The sequence below is a fragment of the Castor canadensis genome, chromosome 6 (genome assembly GCF_047511655.1).
Source record: "Castor canadensis chromosome 6, mCasCan1.hap1v2, whole genome shotgun sequence".
Lineage (NCBI taxonomy): Eukaryota > Metazoa > Chordata > Mammalia > Rodentia > Castoridae > Castor > Castor canadensis.
Genome location: NC_133391.1, coordinates 8,688,783 through 8,713,647, shown reverse-complemented (window position 1 = coordinate 8,713,647; position 24,865 = coordinate 8,688,783). Strand labels below are relative to the sequence as shown.

Genomic DNA, 24,865 nt, shown 5'->3' with positions numbered 1-24,865 from the left:
GATGTGTTGAATTCGGTTTGCCATTATTTTATTGAGGATTTTTGCATCAAAGTTCGTTAAGGAGATTGGCTTACATTTCTCCATTTTGGAGGTGTCTTTGCCTGGTTTTGGGATAAGTGTAATACTGGCTTCATAAAATGTGTTAGGCAGTTTTCCTTCCCCTTCTATTTTATGGAACAGTTTAAGGAGGGTTTGTATCAGTTCTTCTTTAAAGGTCTGATAGAATTCAGCAGAGAATGCATCAGGTGCTGGACTTTTCTTCTTGGGGAGCCTCTTGATTGCTGCTTCAATTTCATTTTGTGTTATTGATCTCTTTAGGTGATTAATATCCTCTTGGTTCAGTTTTGGACAATCATATGTATCCAGAAATTTGCCCATTTCTTTAAGATTTTCAAATTTATTTGTATATAGTTTCTCAAAGTAGTCTCTGATGTTTTCCTGGATTTCCATGGTGTTTGTTGTTAACTCCCCTTTTACATTCCTGATTGTACTAATTTGGGTTTTTTCTCTCCTCATTTGAGTCACGTTTGCCAGGGGTCTGTTGATCTTGTTTATTTTTTCAAAGAACCAATTTTTTGTTTTATTAATCCTTTGTATGGTTGTTTTGGTTTCTATTTCATTGATTTCAGCTCTTTTTTTATTATTTGTGTCCTTCTATTTGTTTTGGGATTTGCTTGTTTTTGATTTCTAGGAGTTTGAGATGTATCATTAGGTCATTTATTTGGGATCTTTCAGTCTTTTTAATATATGCACTGATGGCTATAAACTTTCCTCTCAGGACAGCCTTTGCTGTGTCTCATAGGTCCCTGTAGGTTGGGTTTTCATTTTCATTGACTTCCAGGAATTTTTTAACTTCCTCTTTTATTTCAACAATGACCCATTGTTCATTAAGTAATGAGTAATTCAGTTTCCAGCTGTTTGCATGATTTTCTTTAATATTGTTTTGAGTTCTAGTTTTATTGCATTATGATCAGATAGTATGTATGGTATATTATGTATTTTCTTATATTTTCAGAGGCTTTCTTGGTGCCCTAGCATATGATCTATTTTGGAGAAGGTTCCATGGGATGCTGAGAAGAATGTATATTGTGTAGAAGTTGGATGAAGTGTTCTGTAGACATCAAGTAGGTCCATTTGATCTTTGTATATTTTAGATCTAAGATTTCCTTATTGAGTTTTTGTTTGGGTGACCTATCTTTTGATAATGGGGTGTTAAAGTCTCCCATGATCACAGTATTGTAGCTAATACATGCTTTTTGGTCCTTCAGGGTATGTTTGATGAAATTGTGTGCGTTGACATTGGGTACATATAGATTGATAATTGTTATTTTCTTTTGGTTTATTTCCCCTTTTATTAGTATGGAATGTCCTTCTCTATCTCGTTTGATCACTGTAGGTTTGAAGTCTACTTTGTCAGAGGTAAGTATTGCTACTCTTGCCTGCTTTCAGGGACCATTGTCTTGGTAAATCTTCTTCCAGGCTTTCATAGTAATTCTTTGCTTATTTCTGTCAGTGGGATGGGTCTCCTGTAAGCAACAAATTATTGGGTCTTACTCTTTAATGAATTTCATCAAATGGTGCCTTTTGATGGGTGAATTAAGTCCATTAACATTAAGTGTTAGTACTGATAGGTATGTGGTGATTCCTGTCATTTAGTTGTCTTAGTTGTTTGAAGGTTTGATTGTGTGTACCTAAGTTGAGGTTACTCTCTACTCTCTTGCTCTTTCTTCTCCTGTGGTTTGGGACTGCCTTAGTTGTCATGGTTTTGTTTGCTTTCTGTTTCTGTGTGCAAATCCCTTGAAGAATCTTTTGTAGTGGTGGCTTTGTGGTCACATACTGTTTTAGTTTCTGCTTATTGTGGAAGACTTTTATTGCTTCATCTATTTTGAGTGATAGTTTTGCTGGGTAGAGTATCCTGGGGTTGAAGTTATTTTCATTCAGTGCCTGGAAGACCACACCCTAAGCTCTTCTTGCTTTTAATGTTTCTGTTGAGAAGTCTGCTTTGTTTTTGATGCATTTACCTTTGCATGTTATTTGTTTTTTCTCTCTTACAGCCTTCAATATTCTTTCTCTAGTTTCTGTAGTTGTTGTTTTAATAATGATATGCCGTGGGGTAGTTCTATTTTGATCTGGTCTGTTTGGTGTTCTGGAGGCCTCTTGCATCTCTATGGGACTAGATTTCTGTAGATTTGGGAAATTTTCAGTTATTATTTTGTTGAATGTATAATGCATGTCGTTTGCTTGCACCTCTTCTCCTTCTTTGATGGCCAGGATTTTCAGGTTTGTTCTTTTGATGGAGTCAGTGAGTTCTTGCATTTTCTTTTCACAGGCCTTGAGTTGTTTAACTAATAGTTCTTTGGCTTTTCCTTTAATTGCCATTTCATCTTTGACTTCTGAGATTCTGTCTTCTGTTTGTTGTATTCTGCTGGATTAGCCTTTCACTTTGTTTTGCAATTCTGTTTTGTTCTTTTTTCTGAGGCTTTCCATATCCCGAGTCACTTCTTCTTTAATGTCTATTTTTCTCCTGAGTTCATTTATCTCTTTATTAATCATGTTCTTTGTTTCACTTTGGTGTTTATACAGTGCTTATATGGTTTCCTTTATTTCTTCTTGTTTTTTCTCAAATTCTCTATTTTTGTTATCTTGGAATTTCTTGAGTGTCACCTGTACATTTTGGTTGACCATATCCAGTATCATCTCTATAAAATTCTCATTGATTACCTATAGTATTTCTTATTTTAGATTGTTCTTGTGGGCTTCATTGGGTTCTTTGGCATAGTTTATCTTCATTTTGTTGGAGTCTGGATCTGAGTATCTGTTTTCTTCATTTCCCTCTGGTTCCTGTACTAATTTTTTGCTGTTGGGAAGGTGTTTTCCCTGTTTTTTCTGTCTTCCTGTCATGGCCCTTGTGTTGTTATTGTGCCTGTACTGTATGCAATTAAGTATTTTCTAGCTTGTAATAATAACAATGGTGATATTTAGAATGGAAGAGTGAGAGGAGATGGAAAGCAAATAAGTTAAACAAAAGGGAAAAACACATAAATAAAAAAGTAGAAAAAAATCAAAACCAACAAACAACAAAAAAAAGTTTCAAAGATATAAACAGGGAGAGGTAGTGTACTAATCAAAAGTAAGTTGAACAGGCATTAGAGCAACAGAGAGAGGATTGAAAAAAAATCTCCAAGTTCAAATGCAATGAAGTTTCAGTCTTAATAATTTTGGTGTTTGTCCCTCAGCCTCGAATCCTGGAGATGGTGTCTCAGAAGTAGTTCTGTCATTGTCTCATCAAAGGCAACAAAACAAAACAAAACAAAACAACAAAAAACAAATAAAAACCCCACAAAGTGTCCCAAGTTCAAAAGCAATACAGTTTCAGTAAATTTTTCAGCATGCAGGTGTAGTTTCATTGTTGTCTCATCAAAGGAAGAGAGAAAAAAAAGACTCTGGAGACAGTTCTGTGAATGCCTATGTGAGGCTGTGGCTGCCCTGCCCGCAGCTGTCTGCCTGCTTTTGCTGGAGGTGTTATTTATGCAGATCTCAGGAGTGAGCTTAACACTCACCTTGCCCCTCAGGCTTTGTTTACTTAGCATTCTCCTGGCATGACCACCACTGCTACAAGCTTTCTCCTTTCCAAACACACTGGGGGAGGTGACACTGCACCAGGTTTCTCAGGCAGGAAGTGGGTCTTCCCCCCTCTCCTGTGGAGCTTTCCTCCCACTCCCACTTTTACAAGCTTTCCCACCCCTAGTTGCTTGGTGTGTGCCACTGCTCCTGCCTTCTCCAGCTGGCTTGTTGTGAGGGATTTCCCCTCCCCCCTCTTCAGCACTCAGGGCACCCCACTGTCTTTGGTACGTGTCTTTTTTTGTTGTTATTGCTTATTATTCAATTTTTTTCTCTTTTTTCCCTGCTTGGGGGTTGGTCTGTCCAGGGGGCTATGCTGATCTGGCTCAGGATTGTCTGTGGGAGTATCGAGTGCCACTTAGCTCACCTTGTGGTCTGCATCTTCCCAAGCCATGTGGGTTCTGGCGTCTGGCCATGGCATAGGAGCCCTCCTGGTTTCTCCATTTAACGTGAAGTGCAGATACTCTGTGCAGGCTGGAGGTGTGGAGGAGTCCAAGTTTTGCCTCTTCTCAGTGGTTTTTCCTGTAAGGTGTATTTCCAGCATCTCTCCAACATTTTACTTTAGGTAGCATGCTTTTTGCTTCCTCCCTGTAGCCTCCATCTTGGAATCCTTCTGACGCAAATTCTTAACGTGCTTTGATTTGCATTTCTGTTATAGCCAGGAGCACTGAGATCTTCTTCATGTGTTTTTGACCACTTCTGTTTGTTTTTTGAAAAAATTTCAGCTTAGATCACTTGCCCATTTCTTCATTGAGTCATTAGTCTCTGGGGGTTGGTTTTAGATTGGTGATGCTTTCCAAATATTTTCTATTGCAACATTTCAGTTTCATTCTTTTGTCAGAATCTCTTTGCTGAATTTCTCATCCACATTACTGACATTTTCACACCTATGTGAAATTGATATTTTTACTTCATTTGCCCCTTTGAGTTTTTAAGAGCATTTATCATTGACAAAACTGGACATTTGGTTTCTTTGCTGCCATTTGCCTCATTATACTATGTTGTGCTATTGAAGTATTGTGAACACAATATCCATTCTTTGTACTTAAATCTTTCAAAGTATTTTCTTCTGTCTTTTTGAAATTGAAAGTGCATAATTATAATTTATGGGTCTCAACCTGTGAAATAGCATCTCAGAGCTCTTTGGACAGATGTAACTGTGACCTTGCTGTTCTTAAATGACTGGTGCAGTTCATCAGTGAATCCATTATGTCTTTGGTTTTTCTTTGAAGAGGCTTTCTATTTTCATTCCATCTTTGTTATTCATCTGTCCAAGATCTCTATGCCTTTCTGACTCAGTTCTAGTAATATGCATGTCCCTAATTTGTTTCCATTTCTTCTAGACTCTCAATGTTTTGGCATAAAGTTCCGTATGATTGTTATTGATCTATTCTCTTTTTTGTGGTTTTTTTCACTGCTGTTATTTAGTTCATTGCATGTCCATTTCTTAACATTCTGTTTTTCTTTTTTCATATATTCATATGTGCATACATTGTTTGGGCCATTTCTCCTCCCTTTCCCCCCTCCCTCCATCTTCCCTCCACCTCCCTTGCTTTCAGGCAGAACCTGTTCTGCCCTTTTCTCCAATTTTGTCGAAGAAAAGACATAAGCAATAATAAGAAAGACACTGCATTTTTGTTAGTTGAGATAAGAATAGCTATACAGACAGATTCCTAGCATTGCTTCCATGCACAAGTGTATTATATTACCACTTGAACTGATTCATCTCTACCTGACCTCTTCACTACTTCCTGGTCACCTTCCCATAATGGCCTCTGTTGCTTTAAGGTTATGTATTAGTTCCTCTGCAGTGGGAGCATCAAACACTTTCAAGTTTTTGGGTTTTCCTACCTATCCTCATTCCTCCTGTATGTGCTCTCCCTTTAGGGTGTGATACAAATTCAACATTACTGCCTTTTCCCTAGATCTAAGCCCACATAAAGGGAGAACATGTGATTTTTGGTCTTCTGGACCTGGGCTAACCTCGCTAAGAATGATGTTCTCCAGTTCCATCCATTTACTTGCGAATGATAAGATTTCAGTTTTCTTAATGGCTGAGTAAAGTTCCATTGTGAATAAATACCACATTTTCTTAATGCATTTATCAGTACTGGGGTATCTTGGCTGTTGCCATAACTTGGCTATAGTGAATAGTGCAGCAATAAACATGGATATGCAGCTGCCTCTGGAGTAACTTGAGTCACATTCCTGTGTGTATATCCCTAGGAGTGAGGTTGCTGGATCATATGGCAGATCCATATTTGTTTTTTTAACTATTCTCTATGTCATTTTCCAGAGTGGTTGTAATAGCTTGTATTCCCATCTTTAGGGTACGAGTGTTATTTTTTCCCCACATCCTCACTAACACCTCTTTTGCACTTCTGGTTTTACTGCTTTGGGTTTTTTCTTCCCTCATTTTAGTCAGGTTTGCCAGGGGTCTGCCAATCTTGTTTACTTTTTCAAGGAACCAGCTTTTCTCTCATTTCTTTGTGGTTTTTGTTTGTTTGTTTGTTTCTATTTCATTAATTTCAGCCCTTATTTTTATTATTTCTCTACTTCTGCTTGTTTTGGGTTTTGCATGTTCTTGTTTTTCTAGGAGTTTGATATGTAGCATTAGGTCATTGATGTTAGATCTTTCTGTCCTTTTAATATATGCCCTCATGGCTATAAACTTTCCTCTTAGGACTGCCTTTGCTGTGTCCCATAGGTTCTGGCAGGTCATGTTTTCATTTTCATTAACTTCCAGGAGCCTTTTAATTTCCTCTGTTATTTCATCAATGACCCATTGATCATAGAGCAATGTGTTGTTCAGCTTCCAATTGTTTGTATGCTTTCTACTGTTGTTTTTGTTGTTGAGTTCTAATTTTAATGCTTTGTGGTCAGATATAACGCATGGGATTATTTCTATTTTCTTATATTTGCTGAGGCTTGCTTTGTGCCCTAAGATATGATCAATTTTTGGAAAAAGTTCCACGAGCTGCTGAGAAGAACGTATATTATGTGGAAGTTGGATGAAATATCCTATAGACATCAGCTAAGTCCATTTGAACTATGGTATGATTTATTTCTAGAATTTATTTATTGATTTTCTGTTTGGATGACCTATCTATTGGTGATAGGGGTGTTAAAGTCTCCCATTACCACTGTGTTGGAGTCTATATATGCTTTTAGGTCCTTCAGGGTATGTTTGATGAAATTGGGTGCACTAATATTGGTGCATATAGGTTGATAATTGTTATTTCCTTTTGGTTTATTTCCCCTTTTATTAGTATAGCGTGTCCTTCTTTATTTTGTTTGATCAATGTAAGTTTGAAGTCTACTTTTTCTGAGATAAGTATTGCTACCCCCGCCTGTGTTTGGGGACCATTGGCTTGGTAAATCTTCTTCCAGCCTCTCACTCTGAGCCAGTGCTTATTTCTGTCAATGAGGTGGGTCTCCTGAAGGCAGCAGATTGTTGGATCTTCCTTTTTAATCCAGTTTGCCAAACAGTGTCTTTTAATGGGGGAATTAAGTCCATTAACATTCATTGCTAGCATTGATAGGTATATAGTGACTTCTGTCATTTATTTGTTTTTGTTGTTTAAGGGTTTGATTGTGTGCAGCTGAATCAATTTTACTCTCTGATTCCTTGTCATTTCTTCTCCTGTGGTCTGGTACTGCCTGTCCTCTCATGGCTTTGTTTGCTTTCATTTTCTGTGTGCTGAATTCCTTGAAGAATCTTTTGTAGTGGTGGCTTGGTGGTCATATATTGTTTTAGTTTCTGCTTATCATGGAAGACTTTTATTGCTCCATCTATTTTGAATGATAGTTTTGCTGGGTAGAGTATCCTAGGGTTGGAGTTATTTTCATTCAGTGACCAGAATGCCTCATTCCGTGCTCTTTTGTTTTTCAGGTTTCCATTGAGAAATGTGATGTGATTTTAATGGGTTTATCTTTGCATGTTATCTGTTTTGTCTCTCTTACAGCCGTCAATATTCTTTCTCTATTCTCTGTGCTTGTTGTTTTAATGATAAGATGTTGTGGGGTATTTCTATTTTGGTCATGTCTGTTTGGTGTCCTGGAGGCTTCCTGTACCTTAATGAGTATAGTTTTCTCTTAATTTGGGAAATTTTCTGTTACGATTTTATTTAATATATTACAAATTCCTTTTGCTTACACCTCTTCTCCTTCTTCAATGCCCATGATTCTCAAGTTTGGTCTTTTGATGGAATTGGTGAGTTCTTGCATAATCCTTTCAGAGGCGTTAAGTTGTCTGAGTAATAGTTCTTCAATTTTTACTTTAATTTCCATTTCATCTTCAAGTTCTGAGATTCTGTCTTCTGCTGTTCTAGTCTGCTGGAGTTGCTTTCCATTTTGTTTTGTATTTCTGTTTCATTTTTTTTTCCTGAGGTTTTATTACCATGGGTCACTTCCTCTTTAATATTGATAATTTTTGTTCTTAATTCATTTATCTCTCTATTTATGGTGTTGTCTGTTTCACTTTGGTATTTATTTAGGGCTCCTATGACTTCATTTATTCTTTTTTGTGTCTGCTCATATTCTTTATTTTTGTTGTCTTGGAATTTCTTGAGTGCCTCCTGTACGTTTTGTTTGACCTTATTTAGTATCATATCCATGAAACTCTCAGTGATTACTTCCAGGATTTCTTCTTTCAGAATGTTCTTGTGGGCTTCGTTGGGTTCCTTGGGATAGTTTATCTTTGATTTGTTGGAATCTGGAACTGGGTATCCGTTTTCTTCATTTCCCTCTGAATCCTGTATTATTTTATTTTGGGAGCCAGAAAGGTTTCCATGCCTTTTTTGTCTTCCCAACACTCCACTTGGTGTTGTTTCTGTCCCTGGTCTGTGTGTAATTTAGTATTGGCTTACTTACAATAGTAGACCTAACAAAACAAAGAAAGAAAGAAAAAAAGGAAAGAAAAACAAAAAGAGAGTACCCAAGAAATCAACTGGGAGAGGTGGTGGACATGCAAACAGGGAAGAAAACAAACATACAAACACATAAATAAAATTCCAGGTTCAGGAACAATAGAATTTCAGTCTTAGTAATTCTGGTGTTACTCTTTCTGCATCCAGTCCTGGTGCTGGTATGTAAGCAGAAGCTCTGTCTAAGTTTCATCAGGTGGTTAGGAAGACTCACCAGATTTTTTCCCCTCTCTTTCAGTGGCAGCTGCTTAGTTACCTCCACCCTCAGTGAAGTGTGGCTTGTCCTCAGATTCCAGAGATCAGCTCTGTGGCCCACTAGCCATCCTGATTTGGAGTTGATATTTCACTGTGTTTGTTTACTGGGGGCATGTTTCTTTGCTTCACACCTTTTCTGTGGGGCAAGGTCAGAGATCCATCAGCCAGCTCTCTGCTGTCAGCATGTTAAGCTGATTTGCTGACTGGTTTTCAATTTTGAAACATAGTTTGACTTTGGATGTTACTCACTGGCTCAGGAGATGAGATTTGTGGATAGCTATCTCCTCTATTTCAGGCAGCAGCTTATCACCTGCCCACTCTTGGACCTTCTGCCTTTCCAGTCTTTATTTACTGAACGTTCACATGGAGATCACCTCCTTGCCCTTCCTCCCTTCTCCTATGTGCTCAGAGCACCCTATCCCCTCTGCTGTGTGTTCCTTTTCAGATCCTTGTTTATTATTCTCTTTTTTTTATTCTGGGGCAGAGTTCAGTCTGTCCAGGGGGCTATGCTGGTTTATCCCAAGGGTAGCTGTGGGAATATGATGTGCCGCTTATTTTCTCACCTGTTGTTTTGTGTCTCCCAAGCAGGTTTGGTGCAGGCATCTGAGGTGCAGGAGCCCTCCTGTTTTCTCATTATAATGTGTTGTAAAGAAGCTTCGTACAGGCTGGGGGTCCAGGGTGTCAGAATTTGGATTCTTCTTGGTCAAATACCTTTAAATAATAGCAAATTAACATAAAAAGTATACAAACATAGAAATAAACAAAAATGAGACACAGGATAGTCACAAGAAATATAGGGGTAAAATACAATAAATATACATATAAATGTATCAGAATGTCATAAGGAAAACATTCCATATATATATATGAATATACATAAGTATATTTATATGTGTGGATACACAATACACAATAAATACAGTGTGTATATGTATATATATATTTCAATGTGAAAATTTCCCTATGGTATTTCTTATATAATGTCAGTGTTGATACATTCTGTCATATTTGTTTCCCTAAGGAAATCCTTATTCTTCCTTCATTGCAAATGGAGAGCTCTTTGTCTTACAGGTTTTTGTTTTTTCTGCTGTTCTTATTGTTGTTGTTGTTGTTGTTGTTGTTCTTCTTCTTCTTCTTCTTCTTCTTCTTCTTCTTCTTCTTCTTCTTCTTCTTTTTCTTCTTCTTCTTCTTCTTCTTCTTCTTCTTCTTCTTCTTCTTCTTCTTCTTCCTCTTCTTCTTCTTCATCTTCTTCTTCAATGTTGTGAAACTCAACTAGCACTGCTGCTTCTATGTTTGTGCTGAAAACCCATCTCAGGGCAGCAGTGTTAAACTTACATTTATTTGTTAGTATTCTTTTCAAGGCTTGAGAATCTTCTCTTTATCTTTCACCTGTGAGAGCTTCAGTATACTATGGCTTCAGGCAGACTTGGTTTTGCTTACTTGTGAATGGTTAATTTTGATCCTCCTGTACCTAGATATTTGAATCTTTCTCTATGTTGGGGAGTTTTAACATTATAATTTATTTGAATAATCTTCCTACATTTTTGGGATTCTCAACTGGTTCTTGAATTGCAATAGTGCAAATATTTGGTCTTTTATACTTTTTCAAAGAAGCGATAAGCCTTCATCAACTTCTTCATTATTGTTCTCCTTCAACTGTGTATTTTAAACAGCGTGTCTCTAAGAACATTCATCTTTCTGTTGTTGATCTACCTTGCTATTGTTCTCTTCTATCAAAATTTTTGATTTTACTGAATGTATTTCTCAGATCAAGAATTCTGTTTAATATTTTTATTCTCTCTTTATTTTTATTAAGTTTTTCAGTAGACTAATGAAATATTTCTCTTTGTTTTATCCCAGTTCATGTATTTGTTTCCTTAAAGTGGCTCGTTTATTTATCTAACTTTTCTCCCCTACCAAATCTTCCTGATTATATATTGTTGTCTCATCTGGAGAATGAGGTGAGGTCATAATTTCCTGAAAGGTTCGTGATGCTTTCTGACATGGGATATCATTTGGGCTTTCAAGTATCACATATTTATTTTCTTAAGTCTTCCTTACTTTTCTGGCTCCATTTGGGCCTGTGTTTCCAGAAATTCTAAGAATTTGGTATTTTTGCCTGAGCCTGTTGTCATTTACACTATTTCTCTGGAAAGGTTTGCAGGGAATAATTTGGTGATATATTATTATTGTATCATTAATGAACACAAAGAAAAATCGAGTTTGTCACACATAATCTGTTGCTGTATTGAAAATGAAAACCTCAACAATGGAGTGCATAGAGAAGTACTATGAACATATGAACCTCTCCCTGGGGATAGGGTAGGCCCAGATACCTCATCCACAGTTACTAGTCTAAGGTTGTAAACTGTGTGATGCTGCCTGTTTCTAAAGCTAATCACTGTGCTTTGACCAGTTCCAAGTTTCGCTGTCATTCCTATGGCCACCAAAGTGATCAGGCTGTGTCACATAAAAATCCTTTACTCACCAAGACTCACACATCCTGAATTAAAACAAGGCCCACTCTTCTCTTCACTTCCTATTGCTGAAGTTGACTTAGACCCAAAACTGCTGCCACCACCCACAGATGATGTGAAAGGGAATAGTAAATGTACAAGATCTGGGCACTACATTTCTTCCAGATGCAGTACAGGTATTCTAGAAGCTCTACACTGCAGGGCTGTGTGATTTATATCAGCCCAGTGTTTGAAATCAACACACTAAGAATGAGTTCAAGAATCAAAATTATAATCTTAATATCTGGACTTACCCACTATAAACATTGTCTCACACCACATTATGGAGACTGAGTTTGGAATAGTGGTTGTAAAGAAGACCACTGGCTACCTGGGCTGATGTTCATGGGTATGTTCAAGTCTCAAGGTCACAAGGACCTCAGATAGTGGTTAGGCAAGCAAAAACAAAATTTGTATTCCCAGGGAGTAGGTGAATGTTAAGAAGTTGTGATTTCTTATAATCACATAATAGATTGGGTCAATTTAACAACAAATATACACTTTCACACATGTGCCACAGGAAAAACAAAGCATAAAGTACCACAAGTTTGCACTGAGATAACAAAGCATCTCCCCTTCATTCTCCCTCACTCTCCCTTCCCTCTCCCTCTCCATCTTTGATCTCCCTGTCCCTCTACAGCCCTTTCACTCTTGCTTTCCCCTTCCTCCTCTCCCTACACTTCTCTGTCTCAACCCACTTTGTTTCTCTCCCCCTCTGACTCTCCCTTCCTTTCCTTTCCATACAAGGATTTGAGTCTCATTTATGGAAGATTATTTTTTATGACCTCACCTAAACTTAAATAAATACCTATATTCTTATTGAATGCACATAGACACAGACTATGTGACATATTATTTTAGAGACACATGTATTCAATGCACAGAAGTCATTGCTTTGGATTTGAACATCTCACATATTTATTATTCCTAATGGAGAATACAATGGTCTCTATTTAGGCTTTCCTTAAGGAACTACCAGTTTGTACTTGCCATGGATTTTGCCATTGAGGAGATCAACAAGAACCCCCTTCTTCTACACAACATGTCTCTGGGATTTGATATTTATAATGTCCTACACACTGAATGGAGAACCTTAGAGCCACCCTTCCTTTGGCTTTTTCTGTCTGACAAAGTTATTCCTAATTACAACTGTAGAAGAGAGAGCAAGTCTGTAGCAGCACTTACAGGACCTTCATGGATAATATCTGCCCATACTGGTACACTGCTGCAGCTCTACAAAATTCCACAGGTAAGGGTGTGGGTGGGTTGGGAACAGATGAAACCATGGCTTCTTTGGTGCAATTGACAGGTGTCAGGAAGAACAAAAGGAGGAGACTTGTTTCTATGAAGCTCATTCTTAATGTCAAAGAGTTTGTGGAAGACCCATGTTCCCTTGGTTTGGAACACAGAAGACGGAGAAATTGAAGCAGACACTGGGCTTTCTTAGATTTCTGAGACTTATGTATGGTTTTCCAGAGAGTTCTCATAAAATGTAATGAGACTTACTTTCTACCTCTTTTCCTCAGGCTTAGTATGTACCAGGCCTCAGATTGTACTTGTTGACTGTCCTCTTCTTCATTTGGCTTCCAATTTCCTTCTCCCTTTAGCTTACCTTTGGGCCTTTTGATCCTATCCTGAGTGACCATGACAAGTTCACATCTCTCTATCAGATGGCTCCAAAAGAAACATCTCTGGTCCTTGGCATGGTCTCCTTGCTGCTTCATTTCAGATGGACCTGGGTGGGGCTCTTCATTTCAGAAGACCACAGAGGTTTACAGATCCTCTCAGACCTGAGAGAAGAGATGGATAAGCACAGAATCTGTGTAGCCTTTGTGGAAATGATCCCAGTCTCCACAGTGTCATTTTTCCCAAAAATCTGGTCAAAACATCACCAGATTATAAAATCATCAGCAAATGTGATTATCCTTTATGGTGACAGTGATTTCCTCGAAGTTTTAATGAATACTTTGCAGGAGATTTTAATGACAGGCAAAGTCTGGGTCCTGAATTCTCAATGGGATTTAATAAGAAGTCATAGACATCTCATTTTAGACTCATTCCATGGACAACTCAGTTTTTCACACCACCATGGAGACATTTCTGGTTTCAGAAATTTCATCCAATCAGCTAACCCTTCCAAATATCCAGAAGACTTTTACCTGGCTAGTCTATTTTTAGTGTTTTTAGGATGCTCATTTTCTGAGTCTCACTGTGGAACTTATAATAAATGTCCACACAATGCCTCCTTGACCTGGTTGCCTGGGAATCTTTTTGAAACAGCCATGAGTGAAGAGAGTCACAATATTTACAACGCTGTGTATGCTGTGGCTCACACCCTTCATGAGATGCTACTTCATCAAATCCAAATGCAAACAGTGGGAAAAGGAAAGTGGATGGAGTTTTCCCCTTCTCAGGTAATGGCTTTTTCAATGGGAGGTACATGACATCTGATTTCAGACAAGCTAAGTAGTTTGTGGTACATTTCAGACAGCACAGTAGAAAACATACATTTTTCACTTCCAGGAGATAACTAGACCTGGGAAGATGTGTACTTGAGTACCAGGGTGCCATGTGTCAAAAAGAAATGTGTTTTAGTTCCATATCAATGCTTTCTGTTTTAAATGGCTTCAACAACCTACATGGAAAATGTTTTCAATATGATAAAGCCAGCATCTCACAAACACTTTCTTAAATAACAAGAAAGAGAATGAGATCGTCAAGTACCTAAGACCTACTAGAGGCTGTTGTGGGTACTTTATATCATTGATTTGATTTATTTCCAGTTTAGGGGTTATTGAACCCATTTGATATTTGAATCTCTAGAGTCATTCATAAAATACATACAACTAGGTTTTCTCATAAAGTTAAAAATGATCGAATTCCCCAGATTCACTCATTATAGTTAAGTGTGACATTGGTGTTTTGTGTTGAAACTGTAATTTTGATCCTCTGATGTGTGTCCAGCATTTGATATCATGATATTTTAGTTCTCTAGCTTTTCCTTTGTGTTCATTATGAACACAATTAGGAACTTTGCTCAGTTCAGATTTTCTGTCTTAACCATGAAATCCACTTCACCTTAGGATGATGCATCTCTTTTAGCTGCACCCCTTTCTGAAGAGCATTCAGTTTAACAACTCTGCTGGAGACCAAGTGATTTTGGATGAGAAAAGGAAATTGGAGGCAGAGTATGACATTCTCAACTTTTGGAATTTTCCAGGAGGTCTTAGACATAAGGTGAAAGTAGGAAAGTTTTCCCCATATGGTCTATATGGTCAACAATTATCTCTACATGAGGATCTGATAGAGTGGAACTCAGGAACTTTAGAGGTGGGTTGGATCAAATCATAAAGCTTTGAATTTCACACATCAGTAAGCAATACTTGTTCAGACTTAATATTCCTGATGTTGATTCATGATCCAGGAATGTTCATTTAGTGACTTCCAATTAAGAGATTTTTCTTATTAATTCAATCAGTGCTGAGAAAGGAACATATTTGTTTACCAACATGTTTCTGTGTTCATATTTTGCAATCCTAAAATACACACAATATCTGTTTTACTTGGCTGTCCTCACTGTGACCAAATGAATGAGAAAATCAATTTCTAGGGATAAAGGGTTTATTCAGCTAACAGTTGTGAAAGTCTCCATCTTGAACTTGGCCTGGTCCTTTAAGGTCTATGGCAAGGCAGAGCATTATGGTTGGAGCAGGTAGCATAGCAAGTACACACCTCATGGCAACAGAGGAACCAAGAGAGAAAAAGGATTGGCCCTGGGGTACCAAAATCACCTTTAACTGTATACTTGTAATGGCCAAATTTCCTCCCACTAGAATCAATGCTTAAAGCATCAATACTTTCTAAAAAAGCAGCAGTCCTAGGGACCAAGACTTTTACACATAAGCCATTGTGTCATTGGCCAGAATCCAATAAAGTACAATGAATTTGTAGGATTTTTGTAGAGAAAATTACTATTTCTTATTGATACAATTCAACAAAACACTGCAATTATTGAAATACTATGGAAATGTCTGAGCAACCACCAATACCTATCTGATTTTCCTCAGAATCCTCACTCTGTTTGCAGCCAGAGTTGTAGTCCTGGATTCAGGAATTCCCCTCAGCAGGGAAAGGCTCCCTGTTGCTTTGATTGCATCCCTTGCCCTGAGAATCAGATTTCTAATGGGACAGGTAAGTCTGTGACTTATCAAGAAACTCCCAAACATCCTAAAGAGTTTCCCATATTCCTTGAAGAGGGAAATGCATAGGCAAGATCTTCCTACATCCATTGGCAAGTGAAATGACACAAAGGATCACATTGACCTTTGAAACAACACAGCCCATATACCATGATTTGCATATTTGATTCTTCACTGTATTAATTGTATTCATTACCTTCTCAAGAGAACATTTCCACCATTTCTCTCTATGCAATTCTCATCTCTGTCATGGAATTTGGGAGAAATATTATGGAAAAATATCTTCCTATTTGTATCTCACAGTGAATACATGGTTCTTGCACATGTATATTTTCTGAGTGCTTGTCAAAATGCTTGACAAAGACCAAGTGTTCAGAAAATTTTCGTTTGGTTTAAGGGATAGGTTTATGTATATTGTAAGACATTTTTTAAAGCTTCAGCTGGCAGACCTGGGTGCTGGTGGATTACACCTATAATCCTAGCTTCTTGAGAGCTGAGATCAGAGGATTACAGTTCAAGACCGGCCCAAGCAAACAGTGTGAGAGACCCCATAGCAAAAAAAACCAGATGAAAATGGACTGGAGCTGTGACCATGTGGTGGAGTGCTTGCTTTGCAAGTACAAAATCCTCAGTTTCAACCCCAGCCCCTCCAAGGAAAACAAACCAACATTCCATAAGTAAAAAGACATACAACTCATAATGACATGAACTCAAACCAACGTAATAGGTCTGCAATGAATACACAAAGACCTACTGCAAAAGTGTCATAAATTTGTACAGAGATACATGCACACTAATATTATGTTACATGATTGGGGGAAATGTCAAGTAGATTTTTATGCTATGAATTCTTGTAATAATCACAAAACCTGAAGATGTTTTCATCTAACAGAAACCCAGAGAAAGTTGGATGGAATGATGTAGAATAGAGATACAAATGGATATTGAACATTTCAGGATGCCACAGTTAGCATATTACATTTACAATGTCCAGATTTATGTTAAATAATACATGCTAGAAACACTTCTACATCACAGGTTTTCATTTCCTTTATGATTCATATGTACCTTAGTAAAGCAGCATAGTTTCATGATTTCAATTTCACTTTTAAATATATTGAGATTGACAAAACAGTGCAGACGCAATTAATTTGCATTTTTAATTCTTTATGACCACAGGGTTTAATGTAGCTTCACTCTGCTCAGATAAAGAACTCTCTATAAACAATGCCACTATCTTCAAGGTTACATATTAACAAATACTTGTTTACACATATCACAGTTTAAAGAACGCTTTAAATAAAGATTATAAAAAATGAGAACATGAAAATATTATGAATGGACTTGAGGGATTGGAATAAATACTCAGGCATAAAATCAGGAATGCCAGGCATTGTTTATAACAAGCACCTATCATAATACTGAAAAAGAAAAGCAACCTAAAGACAAAGAAACAACAGAACAAATACAACAAGAAAATACATTTAGTAAATTAACACAACTAAGGAAAATCAAAGTTAAGGGATATTCTAATATAAATAAATGTGATAAAAATATCTTAATAAGACTGTTCACCAGGAAAGAAAAACTTTGTAACAGGACATCATTTGTGAAATTCTGCAGCCCAAGACAATACTTTCAGTAACAGAAATGAGCAGAGTTTATGAATTGACTTATTAATTGATTAATTGATTGATTAATGGCTCCATGCTCTAAACTCGAAAATTTGGTTTTGTTAGGCAAATGCTCTAACACTTGAACTATACTCCCAGTCTTTTTTTGCTTCAGTTAATTTGTAGATAGATACATGCTTTTTGCCTGGCAGTGTGATCAGCCTAAACTGGGAACACAGGTGCCAACATCACTCCAAGCTTATTTGTTGACATGGGATCTGAGTTTTCCCCCAGGCTGGCCTTGAAATGCAATCCACCCTGTCTTTACCTCCTAAGTAGCTTGGATTTCAGCCATGGTCCCGTGCACCAAGCATAAAGATTTTTTCAGAAACAGACTCTTGACATTAACAAAACATGTGTAGAATAATGTCAAATAGACTGTAATTAGTGCAGGTCTAAAGAGGATTATGAAAGGACAAGCTCATAATAGAAAGACATTAGTACCCTACAAATAAATGTATTGATTCAGTGCAAATGTACTCTAACCTAGAACACGCATATGGAGAAAATTACATTGAGTTGCAGGATGTTGAGACTTTTTCACCCAGTTAAAAAGTGTTATTGATCACCTCTATTTTCTGGAAATTATTAATTATTTATGTCAAAATAAAAGGGAATATAATTTGAAATAAACTTGGGGTGGTTGTGAATAAAACATGATATAATTTATAGAGGTTTTATTTGATGAGCTGGAAATAACTTTAGTGTTATTTCAGAGTTAGAAAATGGTGTCAGGAATATGCCGAATAAGTCAAGGAAGTTAAAGTGACATTGTTTGTGCTACCATAATAAAAAAGGGAAGTGTTTGATTGGAATTATTTGCAGTGTAAAATTCATTTTTAACTAAAGCAACAAAAGAGGAAAAGTTTGCACATTGTGCTGAAGGGGAGGGGTGTCAACTGAACCTTGACTAATGGTAACCTGCACTCCTCACCAGACATGGATCTGTGTGTGAAGTGTCCAGTTCATCAATATGCCTAATGGTAACCTGCACTCCTCACCAGACATGGATCTGTGTGTGAAGTGTCCAGTTCATCAATATGCCAACCGAGACAAAAACCACTGCCTCCAAAAATCTGTGACCTTTCTGGGTTATGAAGATCCCTTGGGTTTGGCTCTGGCCTGCATGGCTGTGATCTTCTCTGTACTCACAGCTGCTGTTCTTGGAGTCTTCATGAAACACCGAGACACTCCCATTGTCAAGGCCAATAACAGGGCTCTCACCTACATCCTACTCATCTCCCTCACCTTCTGTTTTCTCTGTTCCTTGCTCTTCATTGGCCGTCCTACCATGGCCACCTGCATCCTCCAGCAGACCACATTTGGAATTGTGTTCACAGTGGTTACTTCCACTGTCATGGCCAAAACTCTCACTGTGATTCTGGCATTCAATGTCACATCTCCAGGGAAAAAGATGAGGTGGCTGTTGGTATCAAGGACACCTAACTACCTTATTCCCATCTGCACACTGATCCAACAGACTCCCTGTGGAATCTGGCTTGGAACCTCTCCACCCTTCATTGACACAGACACAAACTTGGAACACGGCCACATCATCATCGTGTGTAACAAGGTATCAGTTGTGGCCTTTTACTGCATCCTGGGATACCTAATTTTCCTGGCTTTTGGGAGCTTCACTGTGGCTTTCCTAGCAAGGAATCTTCCTGACACATTCAATGAAGCCAAGTTCCTGACGTTCAGCATGCTGGTGTTCTGTAGTGTCTGGATCACCTTCCTCCCTGTCTACCACAGCACCAAGGGAAGGGTCATGGTGGCCGTGGAGGTCTTCTCCATCTTGGCCTCCAGTGCAGGGATCTTAGGCTTCATCTTTGGTCCCAAGTGCTACATTATTTTGTTAAGGCCAGAGAGGAACACTCTACATGGCTTCAGGAATAAAACCCATTCTATGTACAACGAGGCTTCTGAAGGTTAAATTCGTGTGTATAATAAACAAAAATCAAAAATAAAACTAAACCATCGTAGCAGTTAGATATGAGATTAAAACTTGTGGTTTACTTCAGTGTACTGAAAACTCATGCTACTTCTTCTATCATGATTAGAATTTCTATATGTTGCATTTCTCATCTTCAACATTTAATTGCATTGTGATGTTGTTATTCACTTTGTGTCATTGATTCTGCAATCAACCCTGAAAATATTACTGGCTTATACTTCTAATCTCTACAATGATGTTTTCTGCCTGTTGGTATTTACAGTTACTTTCCTCAATTTTCAGATTATATGAAATTCAGTGTCCCTCTGTTTTAGATTCCTTTGGTATATTTCATTGATTTTTTTGGCAATAGTGAAAAATTCCAGGCAATTCCTCTACCATGTGAGCAAAACCACCATCCCTTTTTTGCATTTCTTATTTTTGAGATAGAGTATTTCTTTTGGCTTGGGCTGGCCTGGTCCTCCACCCTCCCATTTAATGAGTCTCTGCATAGTGAGGAAACAAGTTCCCTCTGCCTCTAAAGGAAAATGCTTCAGGTTCCAATGAAAGTGGCAACCTCAGCATTCTTCCTTAATGACACAGTGCCTCATTCAATAAATTGATGTTAGCTTGATATAGCATATTAGCTCTAATTCAGCAATGCTGAATTAGTTCTGTGAACTCAGCATTGAGGCATATACTTAGCAAAAAGAAATATGGTCTTCTACAGGGGAAATGCAGTAAAGACCCTCTGGTTTGGAAGGTTAGCTCAACTGGAAATTGGTCACTGAGAGTCCCGAGTTCCTATATTCTTCTAGGGATACTGGAGCAGTGGCCACAATTCTTCCTTATTACAGTTTTTATTTTCCAATGGGTGGTGTTTGTCATGGTTCTGCAGGTAAGCTTTCTTTCCCACTGTGGAGTTGGGGGCCGGACCCAGTGTTTTGAGCACTGCAGTTGAATATGATTCCTGAGCTACAACCCCCAGTACAGTGATGACAAAACACACCCCAATACATTCATGTCTAGTCTCCCTAAATTTGTGAATACTTCAAGTGAAAGTACACAGTAGACTAGTTTCCTCCAGCTAAAAACTTGGCTTCAGGTGTCAAAGCCAGTACTCTTGACCACAATTGTCGTTTGGGGCATATGTCAATCACATTCTCCAGATATGGAGCCAAAAGAGTGTGCATTCAAACTCACACACATACACAGAATGAATAGTTATGGAGGTAAAGAAGTCCCAAATATATCTACCATCAACAAGTTAGAAACCCAGGTGAGCAAATCGTATAAAATCCAGTCCAAAAACTCACTAAGGAGCCCAAACCACGAGTTGACAAGTCTCTTCAAGGCAATAGCAGGATAAAGACAATGCTGTAACTAATACAGTCAGGCAAGAACTACATGTTACTTAGTGCTTTAGTTCTACTCTGGCCTTGAACTGCTTATACAAAGCCCACTCCTATTAAAAGGGCCAAGTATTTTTCTCATTTAGTACTTTGAAATATTCACATCACTCAGAAACAGCCACACTTAGAATAGTGCTTGATCAACTATCTGAGTACTCATTGGCCTATGCGCATGTCACATAAAATTAACCATCCATCATGAAGCCCTTTGTTGTGTTTGTCTATGAAAAAAAACTCTTGCCAAACTCAGATTGCTGAAGAACTGGAGGCAGGTGCTGTGCTCACCTTTCACCAATGAGGAAAACGTGCAGTATCACTGGCTCATTTCATAAAGTCATCAACTAGAGGGAGACATATGCACTTATTTCTCTTTCAGAACACACTGACCCATTCATTAGATTCACTAACCCCTGCCTGAAAACGTGTTTAATTTGCTCTCTACACTGCACCAGTTTTAGTTAATTAATTGCAAAATGAATGTTGTAGATGTCATAAGACTTTATCAACAACATTAGATAAATAAATCCTGCTGGAGTAACATTAATTGAAAATCTGATGAAATTCTTATATAATCCATAAAGCAGCTCTGAGAGAAAGGTGAATCAGAAACCTATGGCATGCTTGGATTGCTGATGCAGGCTGGGCCAGTGAGGAGGGGCCATTGTCTGAACCTACATCAGTCTTGAATGCCATTGTCTCTCCTCCCCCACATTCCACCTCAGTCACTGCCTGTCAGGGGTGGGAATTTGCTAGTCTCCTTGCCAAGGTGCTGTCCCACACATGTCACCACTTCACTGCAGTGTCTATTACTCTACATCTGGCCACACTGGGCACAGGATGGACATGAGTATACACAGGGACATTCACAGCTAAGCAGGGGAGACAGAGCTAGGAGAGTGCCTTTTGGGTCCAAGGCTGGGCTAGGGACACTGACAGTCCCTTCATAACACCTGGCTGGTGTACAGGGGTAATTACATTGTACCATCTTCTTGTGGATCTTTTGAACATGCCAAGGTAGGCTTAGAAACAAGGATATAGGTGAGAACCTCTAAATGCTGTCACACTTATTCCCTCCATGCTGTTCCCACTATACTGTGCACAACCATTCAAACACTTTTCCTTCTGACTAAACAGACTGCAGTGTCTGGTCACTGACTATGCTGGGACCTGCAGGAGTTGCTGAATGTGGGCCAAGAAGTTATATTCAAGTCCAGAATCCAAGTCTCCAGATGCTCTGCCTTCAGTGTGGACCCTATGGGATTCTCAGTTTGTGAGCAGGCTGTGGAGAAAACTGAAGCAAGGTCCTGCCTGAGCCTACGTCTGCCCTGGTGCTTATCTGTGCAGGAGGGTGATGAAAGGGTCCTCTGAGTTAGAGAGTTGGGTTACATTCCTGTGTCTTGGGGACAAGAAAGACTATAGCTGGTTCAAGTCCAGAGCTATTGGATAAGGGAACCAGAAGGGAAGTCATTGTGGAAGTGTTCTCACCCTGTCATATATACTCAACCTCACATGCATGAACACACATGTATGCACACAGATGCATGTATGTTCACCATTGTGGGCTTACTCAGTCAAATACACTCATACACACACACTTAGGACAAATATACTCAATACACACACTCGTGCATGTGCGCACTTGTGCATACACACACAACACTCATATGCACATGTACACACACTCTTGCACATGCTCACATGAGTACTCGAGACAGGAGCCAAGTGGTATGTGAGAAGGAAGGTCAAATGTGTTGCTTCTCTGGGGCACAGGAGTGAAGTATACACAAAAGCAGAACTGCACATAGAGGTGGAGGTGTGCTTAGGGTGACTGGGGGATGCAGGCAAAGATAACCAAGGAAGAAGTGAGAATGTGTCTGGGGAGTGTACAATGAGTAGGTCAAGATGGGGTGAAGGAGAGGCTCATTTCCACAGATAAGCCATGCTAATTACTCACATTCATCTCCTGGACAACTCCAGCAAGCCCAGGAATGGGCGCTCAGGATGTCTACGGTAGTGAGAGTTCTCGCTAGCCCAGACAGAAACCTGCAGGGGACTATGGAACTCCTTGTGGATTGGGGTGTCCCTCAGGACCCTTTTCATGAGGGTTTGTGTGGACAAGAGCAGCTTCAAACAAAGGGGAAAAAAGCACAAGGGCCCAGCTGGAGATCCACACCCTTCACAGTCCCTGATAGCAACAGAACCCTTACTCCCCCAACAAAGATTGAAAATGCCAGATATCCTCCTGAGGAGAGGTAAGCTAAAATCTCCTACTCTGCATATGGTATGATAATCCCTATTTCCCCAGGCACACAGAAACTGCACACTTCACAATGCATCTCCCTGCAGGACATTCCCATCTCTCCCTACCAAGAGCTAGAATCCCAGCTCCTCCACTGAGTGGCAATCTGCTACTCGCTGGTGCTAGGAGGCCTGGCCCCCACAGTGCACTGAGACCTGACATTCCCTACGGCACTGTAGAAGAGCCCCTTTGTCCCCATCCAAGAGCAGGAACTCAAACCCATCAATGATGTGAGAAAAGACGTAATTTGCAACACAACAAAAACCCTGCAATGGGTAATAAATCCAGCATGCCCTTCTCTGGGGAACACTACTGAAGCTCCAAGAGACAAAAACTCACAACCATACTACAGGGGCACAAGGAATTAAAATCCTAACCAAAACCAACTCCAGATGTGCAAATCTCAATGCAGAATGAAATAGCAAGACAACCACTCTCCATAAAAAAGGCTAGTTCCACCTGCGTAGAAGAAGAGCTATCAAAAAATAATTTCAAAAAAATAGCTAAACTGGTTAATGACACCAAAGGAAGAATACAAAAGTAAGCATTTGACCTCCAAGAGAACATGAGAAACCAATTAAATGAGCACTAAGAGTCTCTAAAAAACAGATGACTTTAATTAAGAAGATTATCCAGGATATGGAAGAGAAAAATCAACAAAGATAAGGATACCCTTAAAATTAATCAATACTAAATAAAAAATTCAATAACCCAAACAAAAATCATAACTGGAAGCTTGGAGAACAGAGTAGAGAAAGTTGTAAATACAGTATAAGGAACAGAAGACAAAGTAGAGAATTTAGACCAAACAGAAAAAGAATGCTATGAAAATATGAATGGGAGATGCAAGATATCTGGGACACCATGAAAAGACAAAACCTACAAATCATGGGTATAGAAGAAGGAGAAGAGGATAAAAACTGACGGCCTTGACAATGTATTCAATAGATTAATAGTCAAAAACTTCCCTAACCTCTAGAAAGAGAGAGTCCCCCAAGTGCAGGATGTTTATAGAATATCAACCCATCATAACCAAAAAAGAAAGACACACAGACTGATTATAATCAAAATTGTCAACACATAGAACAAAGAAAGAATTCTGAAAACTGCAAAAGAGAAAAGACAAGTCACATATGCAGGCAAACCCATTAGAATAACAGCAGATTTCTAAACTCAAACTCTAAATAGAAGAAGGTCATGAAAAGACTTAACTCAGATGTAGAAAGAAAGGAACTGTCATCCTAGACTTTCTACCCAGCATAACTATCCTTCCTCATTGAAGGAGAAACTGAAACCTTTGTCAACAAGGAAAAACTAAATGAATTTGCAACTACCAAGCCAGCCTTACAGAAGATACTTAAAGGACTTTTCCATATAGAAGTTGAAAATAGAGTGAGGCAAGTAGACTCAAGAAAGAATAAACACTTTTGAGCAAGCAGACCAATACACAAGGACTAGGTAAAACTAAACAACAAGTGAACAAAAATGACTGGAAACAACAGGCACTTCTCAATACTAACACTGAATGTAAATGGCATCAATGCCCCAATCAAAAGACACAGAACAGCAAATTGGATGAAGAAACAACACCTAAGCTTACAAGAGACTCGTTTATCTGAAAAAAAACACTGGCTTAGAGTCAAAGGGTGGAAGAAAGTTTTCCAAGCAAATGGACCCCAGAAACAAGCAGATATGAGTAGCTCTACTCATATCTGACAAAGTCAACTTCAAACTAAAATCAGTCAGGAGATACAATGAAGGTCACTTCATATTAATGAAAGTAACAATTCATCAAGAGGAAATATTGTATACAACAAACACTGGGGCACCCATCTATATTAAAAAACTCCAACGGCCCTCTGAGCACAGACAGACACTAACACAGTGATAGTGGGGGACCTGATTATCCCACAGTCACCAACAGATTGGTCATCCAGACAAAAGATAAAGAATCTCTAGAACTACTTCACACATTAGACCAAATAAACATGGTTGATATCCACCAAGTACTTCACCCAACAACTAGGCAATA

At 38.6% G+C, this 24,865-nt stretch overlaps 1 protein-coding gene and 1 pseudogene across 1 annotated transcript; one reads left to right on the top strand and one right to left on the bottom strand.

Moving 5' to 3' along the window:
• The window catches only part of LOC141424254 (vomeronasal type-2 receptor 116-like), a 71,212-nt pseudogene extending 60,336 nt beyond the window's left edge, over positions 1-10,876 (bottom strand).
• A 1,405-nt stretch (positions 10,877-12,281) lies between these two features.
• Positions 12,282-22,564, top strand: LOC141424253 (vomeronasal type-2 receptor 116-like). The gene is made up of 7 exons (XM_074077815.1): positions 12,282-12,566; positions 12,925-13,731; positions 14,420-14,647; positions 15,385-15,508; positions 18,194-19,097; positions 22,395-22,426; positions 22,512-22,564. Exons 1-7 carry the CDS (start codon positions 12,309-12,311, stop codon positions 22,562-22,564), a joined length of 2,406 nt encoding a protein of 801 aa, XP_073933916.1. The 5' UTR covers positions 12,282-12,308.
• The last annotated feature ends 2,301 nt before the right edge of the window (positions 22,565-24,865 follow it).

What these genes read in the sequence shown, in the direction of transcription:
- LOC141424253 (XM_074077815.1), top strand. Translation starts at nt 12,309, where the DNA reads ATGGATTTTGCCATTGAGGAGATCAACAAGAACCCCCTTCTTCTACAC. An exon ending in AGCTCTACAAAATTCCACAG is followed by an intron (nt 12,567 to 12,924) that starts GTAAGGGTGTGG and finishes TTCTCCCTTTAG; the next exon opens with CTTACCTTTGGGCCTTTTGA. An exon ending in GGAACTCAGGAACTTTAGAG is followed by an intron (nt 14,648 to 15,384) that starts GTGGGTTGGATC and finishes GATTTTCCTCAG; the next exon opens with AATCCTCACTCTGTTTGCAG.